This window comes from Myripristis murdjan, chromosome 16 (genome assembly GCF_902150065.1).
Source record: "Myripristis murdjan chromosome 16, fMyrMur1.1, whole genome shotgun sequence".
Taxonomy (NCBI): Eukaryota; Metazoa; Chordata; class Actinopteri; order Holocentriformes; family Holocentridae; genus Myripristis; species Myripristis murdjan.
This window is the reverse complement of record NC_043995.1, coordinates 33,001,618-33,016,027: the sequence shown is the minus strand read 5'-3', so window position 1 is coordinate 33,016,027 and position 14,410 is coordinate 33,001,618. Positions and strand designations below refer to the sequence as shown.

General features: G+C 49.6%; 1 protein-coding gene across 3 annotated transcripts; it reads left to right on the top strand.

Annotated features, from left to right (window-relative positions):
- Positions 1 to 458: 458 nt before the first annotated feature.
- Positions 459 to 14,410, top strand: pi4kb (phosphatidylinositol 4-kinase, catalytic, beta). Of its 3 annotated transcripts, XM_030072819.1 has the most exons (13): positions 459 to 657; positions 3,100 to 3,830; positions 4,038 to 4,376; positions 5,259 to 5,303; positions 6,872 to 7,099; positions 7,886 to 8,113; positions 9,604 to 9,713; positions 9,905 to 10,009; positions 10,225 to 10,348; positions 10,494 to 10,759; positions 11,252 to 11,384; positions 11,905 to 12,025; positions 12,569 to 14,410. In XM_030072819.1, the coding sequence occupies exons 2-13, from the start codon at positions 3,111 to 3,113 to the stop codon at positions 12,748 to 12,750; spliced, it is 2,601 nt and encodes an 866-aa protein (XP_029928679.1). In that variant the 5' UTR covers positions 459 to 657; positions 3,100 to 3,110; the 3' UTR covers positions 12,751 to 14,410. The 3 variants fall into 3 exon arrangements, with proteins under 3 accessions (XP_029928679.1, XP_029928678.1, XP_029928677.1); XM_030072818.1 differs by lacking the exon at positions 5,259 to 5,303 and having other exon boundaries at positions 460 to 657; positions 7,886 to 8,107; XM_030072817.1 differs by lacking the exon at positions 5,259 to 5,303 and having other exon boundaries at positions 464 to 657.

Below are 14,410 nucleotides of genomic sequence, written 5' to 3'. Positions count from 1 at the left end.
ACGGTAGCGGGTCCCACCGCCGGGTCCCAGCGCCGGGTCACGGCATCGGGTCCGAGCGCCGGGTCCCACCGCCGGGTCCCAGCGCCGGGTCCCAGCGCCGGGTCACGGCATCGGGTCCGAGCGCCGGGTCCCACCGCCGGGTCCCAGCGCCGGGTCCCAGCGCCGGGTCACGGCATCGGGTCCGAGCGCCGGGTCCCACCGCCGGGTCCCAGCGCCGGGTCCCAGCGCCGGGTCACGGCATCGGGTCCGAGCGCCGGGTCCCAGCGTCGGGCTGCAGCCTGCCGAGCAGCCGGGCTCCTCCGGACTCCCTTTAAAAACCCCTGAGGCTGTAGCGCCAGCTGCCTCTGCAGGCTGCCCGATCGCTCGCCTGTGTATTAAACACTAAACTAGTCACATAATAAACTGAATGTCATCTCTTATTTTAAAACATTTCTCACCGGTAATATTGGGAAGGAAACAAGTCGTAATGTTTGCGTGTTTCTGTGCGGTGTGTGGAACAGACGCGGGGGCTTTGGCCGTGAAATGCAGTCAGGCAGTGAGCGGGGCAGCCATGTCCGAGCTGCTCAGTGAACTCAGATGAGATGAGAAGCTTTTCATCAATGGAGGAAACAAACTGGACTTAAGACACAGTTTCAGATCCACTGGACACTAAACAAGGTAGGAGCGGCTGTCGACGGCCGTCAGGAGGCAGAAACTGTCGCTCCTGCGGGGGAAACCCGAGCCGGCTCTGACCCGGACCGCTGATGCTAACGTTAGCTTAGCCTGAGCTGCGCTAGCAACAGTTGGCCTGGTGGCTAACGGCTAGCAGCTAGCGCGTTTAGTGTCAGAGGATAAGAAGACAAAGGTGGGGAAGTTAGCTGTGAGGCGACATAACTTCACAGCAGTGTGTGTGTGTGTGTGTGTGTGTGTGTGTGTGTGTGTGTGTGTGTGTGTGTGTGTGTGTTCAAACTGAGCCTCACGCCGTTAGCTCTAAAGTTCAGCAGCCGCTTGCTAGCTGGATGCTAACAGGATGAATCAGAATCAGAATCAGAATCAGAATCCTTTATTGATCCCCAGGGGGAAATTACTTTTCGTTACAATAACAACTCCCACTCAAAGTGTAAAGTAAAAAGAGCAAATAGTCAAGAAAAATAAAGAAAGGAATATAAATATAAATATAAATATATATAGAATAAAAAGAAAAAAAAATATATGTACAAGTGCAAACATGGACAGGAGTTATTGCACTATAGGTTATTGCACATAATTATGGTACTGAATATGGATTATTGCACAGGTTATTGCACATAATTATGGTACTGAATATGGATTGAGGATGTGAGGTTCAGTGTCCAGTCAGTGCAGCTGGGCGGTGTTTATCTCCCGATTCGATACCATAACTATACTGAGGTGCTGGGTCCCTATGTATCACGATTTTCAAGTATTGTGATTCTACATGTATTGTGATTTGATATTACTTTTTATTGTGATTTTAGTTTTTGGTATCCTCCTTTAGTTTGTGTCTGTAAAGTTTGATGAGGCTGTGATTCTCCTAGAGGTCACTAGAGGTCATTTTCTCCAGCGATGTCCAGTTGGACAAAAGTCTCTGCCTGCAGTGAAATGGCTGCTATGGGGGCCAACATCATCACACAGGAATCAAATGTGGCTCATTGAATCCACAAGAGTCTCAGCTTTCCAGTCAAAGCCAACTGATGCAGCTCCAAGACTGTTTAGGCCCCAGTCTGCACACACACACCATTTTACAACAGGCCACAGGAACACATGTGGACTGCAGGCTTTGGGGCCCAAACTGCATGGGATTAGCAGAAGGTGGGCGAGTCTGCAAAGGGGAGAGAACCCATTTTCATTCACACAGCTGGAGGTCAGAGGTCAAGGGACCCTGCTGGAAATGGACAGTTTTAGCTTTGTAGTGATAGTCGCCTTTCTGACAACCCAGCATAGCGTGCTTGGTACCAGCAGATTGCTTGTTTCATATCACACCAGCATATTTACTTTAAATTGATTCAGGAATAAAAAATAAAAAAAGATGAACCCCTACCAGTCGGTGTCCACCAGCAGAAGGCTGTGAACGGGCTGCCCAGAGAGCCAAAGAGGGGCGAGTGAGTTTGATTGGGCGGCACATGGCAAAGTACAAAGTCATGAAAAATCATCAGTCATCACTTCATTTTGACTGTTAGGGTTAGAGATGGCTGGCACATCAGGTGCTCACGTCAGGGTCTGCAGCTGCATGGTGAACAGCGCCCGCGGTCCAGCTGCAGTGCGGCGTTCTCATGGTTCCACCTCAGGAACATATATATATATATATATATATATATATATATATATATATGTATCTATATATTGTATGTATATTTTTAATTGTAACATTACATTTTGGTTAGTTGGCGTTAGGGTGGCAACAGGGTTTGTTAGGTTTTACCATGATGGCACCCTACACTGAGGTCAGTGTGGTGCTCCCCACCTCAGGCAGCCAGCGCATGCACACACACACACACACACACACACACACACACACACACACACACACACACACACTTGTCCCACTTTACAGCCATCACGGTCAGAGTCGCTGTAATCTGCTCAGAGGGATTAACAGTCTGTCTGACTCTGTGTCACAGAGTGTGTGTGTGTGTGTGTGTGTGCTGTCTATCCAGCATCAGATTGCTGCCAAACCATTCAGACACACACACACACACACACACACACACACACACACACACACACACACACAGCGCCCCTGCTCAGGCCTGACGTCTGACTGGGCCGTGACTCAGTCGATGTTGAACCTGCAGGATCTGATGATTCTGCAGGTTTTCACTCCGATTCTGTTTCTCCTTTATAATGTTTTTGGGGTTCAGATTTTATGCATTTTCACACATTTTTAATGCACAAAACACAGGACAGTGTGCATTAACTACAGCAGTAAAAACATGAGCAGTATTTTCAGCAGAGAGCTGTGAACAGAATCCAGATGAAGCTGCTGCGTCTCACAGGAAGTGTCATGGCTCCTGGGCGAGAGAAACACATTTAATCTGTACCCAAATTATTATTATCACTTTATTTGACTTTCCACTCTGACTTCCTGTCTCTGTTTCACAGTGGCGGCGGCCATGATGGAGGACAGTGAGCCGGATGTGTCTCCGCCCTGCTCCGGGCAGCAGAGCCCCTCCTCCTCCCCCTCCCCCTCCCTGTCCATCAGCTCCTCCCCGTCCCTCTCCCTCCCCTCCACCCCATCATCTGGCCCCCACCACTCCGCCAGCCCCGCCCCTGGCCCGGCCGACACCCCGCCGGGCTCCGCCCCCCCTCTGGGCGTCATCAGCGAGGGTTTGGGCGAGCTGGGCCCGCTGATCGACGCTGAGGTGGCCCAGCGGGCGTGTCAGGAAGTCTTGCAGAAGGTGAAGCTGCAGCAGGTTGACGACGAAGCCACTGGCCCGGAGCCTGTCGCCAACGAGTCCACTGCCCCCGCCCCCGCCCCCGCCCCCGCCCCGCCCCCCTCCACCGCCGCCGGCGCCGTCAAACCGCTTAAGATCCGCGAGGAGGACGACGACCCCGAGGGGCCGGCGGCCGGCTCGGTGAAGAGCGCGCGGCGGCGGCAGCGCCACAACCCCTCCAAACAGTCGTGGCTGCTGCGGCTGTTCGAGTCCAAGCTGTTTGACGTTTCCATGGCGATCTCCTACCTGCACAACTCCAAGGAGCCCGGCGTGCAGGCGTACATCGGAAACCGCCTGTTCAGCTTCCGCCACGACGACGTCGACTTCTACCTGCCGCAGCTGCTCAACATGTACATCCACATGGACGAGGACGTGGGCGACGCCATCAAGCCCTACGTGGTCAGTGTGTGTGTGTGTGTGTGTGTGTGTGTGTGTCTGTGTGTGTGTGTGTGTGTGTAAAACATTATTGTATTCATGTAAAAAATTGCAAGTGAAACGAAAACAAAACAGCTCAGCAACAATTGAACCCTTCTTTCTTTCTGTGTGTGTGTGTGTGTGTGTGTGTGTGTGTGTGTGTGTGTGTGTGTGTGTGTGTGTGTGTTGCAGGTGCACCGCTGCAGGCAGAGTATCTCCTTCTCCCTGCAGTGTGCGTGGCTGTTGGGGGCGTACTCCTCCGACATGCACATCTCCACACAGCGCCACTCCAGAGGCACCAAGCTCCGGAAGCTCATCCTGTCTGACGAGCTGAAGCCCTCCGGCCCCCGCGCCCGCCGCGACCCCCCCGCCCTGACGCCCTTCTGCCCCGCCCCGCCCACAGAGCACACCCTGTCGCCCACCAAACGCACCCACCAACGCTCCAAGTCAGACGCCACCGTCAGCATCAGCCTGAGCAGCAACCTGAAGAGGACGGCCAGCAACCCCAAGGTGGAGAGCAGCCAGGACGAGGTACGCCCCAGCCAATCGGCTCGCTGCGTTCACACAGCCCCAGCCAATCAGCTCGCTGCGTTCACACAGCTCCCAGCCAATCGGCTCGCTGCGTTCACACAGCTCCCAGCCAATCGGCTCGCTGCGTTCACACAGCTCCCAGCCAATTGGCTCGCTGCGTTCACACAGCCCCAGCCAATCGGCTTGCTGCGTTCACACAGCTCCCAGCCAATCGGCTCGCTGCGTTCACACAGCTCCCAGCCAATCGGCTCGCTGCGTTCACACAGCTCTGGGAACATGAAGCTGTTCTGAATCTAAACGTGCAGAGATGCCGGTGAAGATGAGCGAACAGTTTCTGGGTCCCTCTGTCAGCAGAACACACACACACACACACACACACACACACACTAAAATGAAAGTAAAAACTGTAACGTGGACATGACTGAGAGTCTCTGCCTCCACAAAGTGAAGAGCTAATCTGACAAACAGCGGGCAGATTAGAATAAACCAGCTGATTTGAGACCAGCAAAGCCACAAAACTGAAACTAAACTGAATTGAAAACAAAATAAAAAATGAAATAAAAATATAAACTAATGAAAAATCAAACACGACATGTCTCCTGTGGCTGGTGACAGAGAAAACACAGTTTGAACAGATTCCAGAGCAGCGTGGGCTCCTTTTCTCTGTTTGGAGGCACAGAGCTCCAGCATGTAGTCTGATCCTGGATCAGCTCAGAGAAGAAGAGCCGTGACAGTAAAGCTGCTCCTCAGTCCTCTGTAGTTCAGCCCAGGTGTGTAAAAGTGTCTGCTGCGGGCTCCCGTAGTCTGCAGCACAGTCCGATTCGTTTTTAAAGCGTGTGTGTGACCTCCTCTGACCCCTGACCTTTGACCCCGCCCCCGCAGGACGGCAGCTCCGGCTCTGACAGCGTGGAGTTTGACGTCGGTCCCGTAAGTTCAGCAGCTTCCTGTTCTGACGCTCTCCCCTGGTGCATTCTGGGATGTGAAGTCTGTTGGAAGCTGTGGGCCGTGGGTCGCGTTCCGACGTGAAGTCCGAGTCACGCGGCGGCAAAACAAAACAAAACAACGTCAAAACGAAACGTGTGAGACGGGCCGGTGGCTGCGGACTTCACCTCGTTCACTTCCTGCTCCGGTTTTGGGTTTTTGTGTTTTTTTCTGTCGGATCCAAATCAGGAGCGTCAGGCTCCGGGTGGGAAATCAGGACTCAGAAATGTTTTCCGACTGATTTGCATCAAAGTCTGTCCTCAACATAACATCGTCCTCTTCCTCTTCCTCTTCCTCTTCCTCTTCCTCTTCCTCTTCCTCTTCCTCTTCCTCAGTTTAATCCACTCTGATCTTCCTGCTGCCTCTCAGTCCGAGTCTCTGAGGATTTGGATCATTTTGACACCAGCTGACATCTCCCTGTGTGTGTGTGTGTGTGTGTGTGTGTGTGTGTGTGTGTGTTTACTCTGCAGCTGATCATTACACTACTCACAGAAAGTTAGGGATATTCGGCTTTCGGGTGAAATTTCAGGATGAACCTAAAATGCATTCTAACCTTTCCAGGTGAACTTAATGTGACCTTCTGTAAACTTTTGAATGCACATGTCCAACTGTTCAATGTTTCAGTACTTTTTGCACAAGTTGCTGTTCTCTAACAAGGAGTTTAACGGCAAAATTCACATCAGGTGTTTGATGCTCCAGCTCATCGAGGTCGTATCATTAGGGAACGGCTGCTGGAGACTGGGGTACCTCAGATGGAGTGGCCTGCACTTTCTCAGACCTGAATCCCATAGAAAACCTATGGGATCAGCTGAGTCGCCGTGTAGAGGCTCGGAGCTCTGTACCCCAGAACCTCAATGTCCTGAGGGCCGCCCTTCAAGAAGAGTGGGATGCCATGCCTCAGCAGACAATAAGTCGACTTGTGAACAGCATGAGACGTCGCTGTCAAGCTGTAATTGATGCTCAAGGGCACATGACAAGTTATTGACACTGACATTTTTTGTTGTGGTATACCCACCACTGTTGTTGGCTTTTGTTTCAAGAAATTGTTTGAGATGAGGAAATCACCAGTGTATGCTTCTACTTAAATGCCCTACTTTCATGATATAATATCACTGTAGTGTGAACATTTTACATTTTCCATAAATTTCACCCAAAAGCCAAATATCCCTAACTTTTTGTGAGTAGTGTATTTTCATCGTCTGTCAGTTGCACTTTTGATGACTGGATGAATCCTTGAGTGTGAAGTGATCAGATGAAGTGATTAGATGAAGACATGAACAGAGGGCAGGGAGACGGACTGAACCATTGATCTGTTATCAGGATTCTGATTGATGAGTTTCTGATCGGTGCTGCCTGCTTGGCTGATCGATCAGTCGTTCCAGCAGGAGCTTCCTCTCTGCACTCGGCGGGGATTTGAACCCACAACCACCAGTCCCTTTCTAAGAGCCTCTATCCTCCTCTTTCCTGTGTGTGTGTGTGTGTGTGTGTGTGTGTGTGTGTGTGTGTGTGTGCAGCCCGTGCGGCTGACCCCTCAGAGGGAGTTCATCAAGTCCCTGATGGGCATCGGGAAGCGGCTGGCGACTCTCCCCACCAAGGAGCAGAAGACGCAGCGGCTGATCTCAGAGCTGTCGCTGCTCAACCACAAACTGCCGGCGCGCGTGTGGCTGCCCACGGCCGCCAGCCAGCACCACATCGCACGCATCCCACACACACAGGCCGTGGTGCTCAACTCCAAGGACAAGGTGCGCACACACACACACACACACACACACACACTGCAAAAAGTCAAAATCTTACCAAGATTATTTCTCTTTTTCAAGTCAAAATGTTTTATTTCTAGTCAAAATATCTCATTACACTTAAAATAAGACATGATCACCTCAGAAATTACTTGTCTTTAGACAATTTTGACTTGTTTCAAGTGAAAATTTACTTGAAACAAGTGAAAATTGTGTCACAAGTAAAAATTTGCTTGTTCCATTGGCAAAATTTCTTTCTTGTTTCAAGCTAATTTTCACTTGAAACAAGTGAAAATTGTCTAAAAATAACACGTAAAAATACCAAAATAAATAAATAAAAACCTTATGAATACAAAAAATTTGACCAACTGTCCCTGATAAGAAAAAAAAAAAAAAAAAACCAAAAACGTTGAAATGGACTCAGTCTCTTATCAAAAATTGTATTTGAATAAAAACCCAAAACAATATAAAAAATAGTCTTTTTCTCTATTAAGAAAAATACACTAAAAAACTACACACAACCAAAAGAACGAATAAAATGGATGATCAAGTCTTTGTAAACAATATTTAGATAAATATTAAACATCAGCAGACTAACAGTCCTGAACAGTCGACACTTCCTACCCCTCCCTTTGTGTCTTGGCTTGTTGTTGTTGTCTGAACTGGGCGGCTGCCCTGCACACGGCGACAGGCCCAGCTCCTCTGTCAGGAACCTGGAGGTGATTTTCCCTCCGTCTCTGTTTTCTGTGTTTCACGCCTCGTCTTCCCTCGCCCTCTCTCTCTCTGCAGGCGCCCTATCTGATCTACGTGGAGATTCTGGAGTGTGAGAACTTCGAGACGTCCAGCGTCCCGGTCCGGATCCCCGAGAACCGGATCCGCAGCACGCGCTCCGTGGAGAACCTCCCGGACTGCGGCATGACGGCGGAGCAGCGAGCCGGCAGCTTCTCCACCGTCCCAAACTACGACAACGACGACGAGGCGTGGTCCGTCGACGACATCGGAGAGCTGCAGGTGGAGGTGGGACGAGGGGGGGGGCTGATTCACTTCAGTATCAGTTTTCATTTTTTCCCATTTTTAAATCTTTTTGTGTTATTTAATCTATTTAAAGTAAAGATGTTGGTCTCATCTGGAGCGAGTCGACCTCAGGAGGCCGGTGGCTGTCAGCAGGGCGGCTCAATGTCGCTGCAAAGTTCAGCTAAATTTTGTTTAGCAGGGTCCCTTGACCTCTGACCTCCAGACGTCTGTAGTGACCTCCAGGAGAATCACAGCCTCATCAAACTTATCGTCCCGCAGGGTTTCCTCTAGGACACACACACACACACACACACACACACACACTTAACAATATGTTAAATTATTATTTTTTGTGTGTGTGTGTAAATTACTTATCAAACAGACCTAACAATTCAGCGACCAATGAATGAGCAGTAGTATGCATGTGATAACATAGATTGAAAAAGCCGAAGTGATACCTCTTCTCTGAATAGACAAGCTAAGCCAGTGTGCTGCTGTTAGCCAGTGAAAACAGCGCGGAGTGGGAACTCGCTTTGTTACACAATCTATGTCTGTGCGCTGCTGTAGCTGGAGAGTTTCTCTGCCTGTTGGACTCATACGGTGCCAGTGCAGGTGTTGGAATGGTTTTTCTTGGTGGTGCAGGTGAAACCACTGGAAGGGTTGTGCCTCCCAGATTTGCTTCCCTCCGTGTGATTTTCTCCAGACATACGTCCATATTCCACACAACAACAGCATTTCATTCAAATTATGTCAAATTCGGTGATATTCCGCGTTAAAAAATAGATTGCGTTTTATTTGGCTAATTTCATGATCGCGGAAATTAAAGACCCTACAATGTTAACATTAACGATAACAGGGTTGTTTTCACAGGCTTGAACAAAAAATTGGATTAAATTGAATCTTGCCCAGGTACCTTTCTCTTGCCCTTTTCTCTCCCTCTGCGAGCGCACAGCAGTAATAATCAAACAGGCGAGTGATGACTAAAGTTAATTGCAGTGTAATGTAACATTACATGATATTTAAATTATCATTTCAAACTGATTATAGTAAGTATATTTGCGCAAATAAAGGCTACATAGCCTATATATGTGTGTATATATCCATTTAAAATAGTTTTAACATCTGGAAGAAAAAAAAATCGTCATTCCGAAGGTGTGGCGGCTTTTATTTTGCCGTGGCAGTGCGCCACGATGAATTACATGTAGCGGAAACCCTGGTCCCGGGCCGAGACCTCAGAGCTCAGACCTCAGAGCTCAGAGCTCAGTGGGAAATCAGCACAATATCAGAAACACAGCAGGACTGTGTTTGATCCACATTACAGAGCTGGAAACATTTCTGAAACTTACAATAATGATGCACGGGTCTAAATATCATGAGAGGCAAAGACACTGATCTCTGTGTGTGTGTGTGTGTGTGTGTGTGTGTGTGTGTGTGTGTGTGTGTGTGTGTGTGTGTGTGTGTGTGTGTGTGTGTGTGTGTGTGTGTGTGTGCAGCTCCCAGAGATTCACACCAACAGCTGTGACAACATCAGTCAGTTCTCAGTGGACAGCATCACCAGCCTGGAGAGCAAAGAGCCTGTGTTCATCGCTGCTGGAGACATCAGGTACACACACACACACATACACACACACACACACACACTCACTCAGTGGTACACAGCGCCTCAGCACACTGCAGCTCCATGTTCTCTGCCTTATTCCACTTTAACACGGCCAGTCTCAGCCACAACTCATGCTGTGTGTGTGTGTGTGTGTGTGTGTGTGTGTGTGTGTGTGTGTGTGTGTGTGTTGCCAGGCGGCGTCTCTCAGAGCAGCTCGCTCAGACGCCCACCACCTTTAAGAGAGACCCTGAGGACCCGTCAGCCGTTGCCCTCAAGGAACCCTGGGAGGAGAAAGTCAGGTCGGTGAACGCACACACATGCACACACACACACACACACACATACACACACACCCCTGCGTGTGGACTGCAGCTCCACAAACAACTCGTCTCGTTCAGATAGAAGCTTGAAGCCGTTTCCTGTCCTGCTGATCTTGCTGGTGTGTGTGTGTTGTGGTGTGTGTGTGTGTGTGTGTGTGTGTGTGTTCGTGTTCTGTGTTGTGTGTTTCCTGCAGGCGGATCAGGGAAGGTTCTCCGTACGGTCACCTGCCCAACTGGAGGCTGCTCTCCGTCATCGTCAAGTGTGGAGACGACCTGAGGCAGGAGCTGCTCGCCTTCCAGGTGCTGCAGCAGCTGCAGGTAACACACACACACACACACACACACACACACACACACACACACACACACACACACACACACACACACACACTGAGAACACACTCTGGTGGGAGTGTGTGTTTGAGTGTGTGCTGAGCCTGATGGTGGCGCTCTCTCCCTGCAGTCCATCTGGGAGCAGGAGCGCGTCCCGCTGTGGATCAAACCCTACAAGATCCTGGTCCTGTCGTCGGACAGCGGCATGATCGAGCCGGTGGTGAACGCCGTGTCGCTGCACCAGGTGAAGAAGCACAGCCAGCTCTCTCTGCTGGACTACTTCCTGCAGGAGCACGGCAGCCCCACCACCGAGGCCTTCCTGTCCGCCCAGAGGAACTTCGTCCAGAGCTGCGCCGGCTACAGCCTCATCTGCTACCTGCTGCAGGTCAAAGACAGGTGAGCCCCGGCCGGCCCCGACGCCCAGGGCCTCCTCTCCTTCACCTTCCTCTGCTCTCCTCCCAGAGCGAGCTGCCACATCACTCCTCCTCCCTTTCCTCCATTCATTCCACTACGATATGAACATGAACTTTCAGAGCCTTCACACTTTCTTCACTCCAGTTTTCCAGCAGCCCAATAAAGTCCTCCACATGAGTTTTCCTCAAAGCAGCAGCACTGTTGGCTTTTCAGGACTTTTTCACACTGAAACGCTCCCTCCTCCTCCTCCTCCTCCTCCTCCTCCATCAGGAAAAATAGTCCCTAAGCGGGGAAACGTTTTGCTTTCCACAGCCGATCATCAGCTGTGTGGTTTCTGAGTGTTGAGGACTTTATAAGGCAGCTGCTTCAACCAGTAGCTCTTTAGTTCCCAGTAGGATTAGATGACTGGTACGAGGTGGTGTGAGAGAGCTCCTTAAATACATGTGGCCTGACCGTTTGCCCCGCCTCCTGCAGGCACAACGGGAACATCCTATTGGACGCTGAGGGCCACATCATCCACATCGACTTCGGCTTCATCCTGTCCAGTTCTCCCAAGAACCTCGGCTTCGAGACGTCCGCCTTCAAGCTCACCGCCGAGTTTGTGGACGTGAGTTCAGTTTGTCTTCCTGCCGCTGCCGGGAGGGCGGGGCTAACCGCCCAGGGGTCGGCCAGTCACACAGAGGTGGTCGCACTGGGCGGACAGAAATGAGTTTGACGCCCAGTCTGAATGCTTGTGACAAACGAGTGTGTTCCAGCACCTTCTCACAAGCATCTCAACACAAGAAATCTGACCTTTACATATCATTTTATTTCATGTCTTGCTAATTTACTTACTTACTTTTTCTCATGTTTTTGAAAGAAATGAAGTGAATTTGCTGGGAAAAAATAGCAAAAAAAAAAAAAAAATCCTAGAACATTAATGAAGAATTTAAAATAAGAAAATTACCCAAACATTTCAAAGAGACTGTGGTTATTAAAATGAATGAAAAATTAAATCAATTAGAATTATTTACATATTTAAACATCAGATCAGTGATGCCTGATGGGATCCAGCACATGACATAAGATGGAAAATAACGTGTGTGTGTGTGTGTGTGTGTGTGTGTGTGTGTGTGTGTGTGTGTCAGGTGATGGGCGGCCCCGATGGCGACATGTTTAACTACTACAAGATGTTGATGCTTCAGGGTCTGATCGCGGCCAGGAAGCACATGGACAAGGTGGTCCAGATCGTGGAGATCATGCAGCAAGGTAACGGCCCCCGGCCCGACCCCCCCAGGGGCCCGACCCCCCCAGGGGCCCGACCCCCCCAGGGGCCCGACACATGATCCCAGCAGTGATCAGTAACAGGGTTCATTAACAAAACATCCACATGGTTGTTGTTTCCCACGCTGAGGGAGCCGGGCCGACCCTTTATACCAACGTGGGTTTTTGCTCTGGTCATCAAATCATATCTTGGGCCAAATACCTCGATATTGATATTGTGATGATATTGTCAGGATGACTGATTGATTCTTTTATAAGAAATTTCAACACAAGATTTTTGCTAAACAATAAATAAACATAACTAGTAATGATAAGTCAGATCAGTAATGTGGATATGACATCAAGCAGGAAGTCGAACGAGGTCTGAATATTGTTTTGTTTTGTTTTTTTACTGTACTGCAGCCTTTAAAACCAAGAAAACACATCACCTATGCCATATGATGATATTCCAGTATTTGAAATCCTAACTGATATCTGGTCTCATGTCACAGTATTGATTAATCAAACCCCCCCCCCCGCCCCCCCCAGGCTCCCAGCTGCCCTGCTTCCACGGCTCCAGCACCATGCGCGGCCTGAAGGAGCGCTTCCACATGAGCCTGACCGAGGAGCAGCTGCAGCTGCTGGTCGACCAGCTGGTGGACGGGTCCATGCGCTCGCTCACCACCAAGCTGTACGACGGCTTCCAGTACCTCACCAACGGCATCATGTGACCCGTGTGTGTGCGTGTGTGTGCGTGTGTGTGCGTGTGTGTGTGTGTACAGCCAGGAACAAAGACTGGTGACAGACTCTGCAGGAGCGGAGACTTCCTCTTCTTCGTCTTCCTCCTGGATTTTATTTTCAGTCTGGACTACAGGCTGGAGGAGCCTCAGCCGCCATGTTTGTGTGTCCTCTTTTCTTCTTCTTCTCCTTCATTTGTGATTCCACTTCTCTCTTCTTCTTTTGTTTCTCTTCTCTTTTCTCTTCTGTCTGTACATTGAAACCTGTGTTGTGTTTTGTCCCATTTTCCTTGAGTACTCTGTTTTCTGTCGTCTGTCTTGTGTTGTCGTCAGTTTTGAATTCTCCTCTTCCTTATTTTTTTTGGGCAGAAGTTCCTCATTGGCTGCTCAGGTGGCTTGGCTCTTAGCCAATCAGCGAGCAGCTTTTCTTTTCCTGAAGTGAAACCAGGACAAAACCACAGAACTGACCTGTGAGCTTTAGTTTTTTTCCGGCTGATTGACGGCTGCAGCGCCAGTAGAGTAGCAGCGGTAGGCGGGACACGTAGCAACACTAGTGTGTGATTGGCTGTTGATGGATGATGTCACAAACTGATAACGGAGGAGATACGAGGCGGATCATCAACATGGCCGACGAGGCGTGGAGCCGCAGGAGGAGCTCATGAACCGGCCGCTGCGGGACGACTGGTCTCCATGACAACAAACTTTATTTTGACGGTGTCACAGGAAACAGGAAGTTCAAACTCTGTTCGTCAGCTGTCTTCTCAGATACAAAAAAAAAAAAAAAGGTTTCCTCAAACTGCTGAAATCATTTCTGCTAAACTCGTTTTATTTTCCAGTGTTTTCACCAGGAAACACTCAGTCAAGAACACGTGTTTCCACCTCCAGGGGGCGCTGCTGAGGCCAAAACTGGGCTAAACAGAGTCAAATAAACAGCGGTCAGTGGGACTTTCACACACATCAGCTCTAAATTAATTTTTTTTTCTCCTGTGTGTCGGTGAAAACGAGCCGCCGCTGGTTCAGAAAATCCATATTTCTCCCAGTCAGCAGCACAGAGCCTCAATGCGAGTGCAAATCTGCTCAAACTCACATCATTTCACAGCCATGGATTATAATTTCAGTTTATAATCCTGTCTGCAGCAGAAATATTGACAGGAACAGTCCAGTTACTGATCAATATCTGGATCAAATGGACTGATCAGTTTAGAGCTTTTAGCCCCACTGACCCACACAGATTCTGCTCTGTTTAGCAGGGGCTCAGTGCTGCCCCCGGTGGTCAAGACACTGAACTGCACTGTGTTTTTCGGCCAGTGGTTGTGTGGGTTTGGTTCAGCTCTGATGAATTAGCTCAGAAAAACCAAATCATCTGTGAAAATGTCCAAAAAGAAAGTTTTGGAGAACAAACTAAAGACTTGAATGGCTTTTTATTTTGCAGCAGTGAGCAGAGGAGGTTTCCCCTCAGGGAGCAGACAGAGCTGCTGTGCTGCTGCAGAGGACAGTGAATGCAGCACAGCGCGTGGGAGGGGCTTTTGGTCATGTGACCGTCTCTCAGCCAATCAGAATATGAGGAAATGTCTGCTTGTTATTTATCGGACCAGCTGTTCATCCTTTGAACCTGAATGTTCCTTTGTAATAAATGAAAAAGTTTTTGTCTCTG

Excerpts from the sequence above, each read along its gene's own strand:
- pi4kb (XM_030072819.1), top strand. The coding sequence starts at position 3,111 with ATGATGGAGGACAGTGAGCCGGATGTGTCTCCGCCCTGCTCCGGGCAG. Across the intron at positions 4,377-5,258 it reads TGGAGAGCAGCCAGGACGAG|GACGGCAGCTCCGGCTCTGA; the intron begins GTACGCCCCAGC and ends CCGCCCCCGCAG. Across the intron at positions 10,349-10,493 it reads AGGTGCTGCAGCAGCTGCAG|TCCATCTGGGAGCAGGAGCG; the intron begins GTAACACACACA and ends CTCTCCCTGCAG.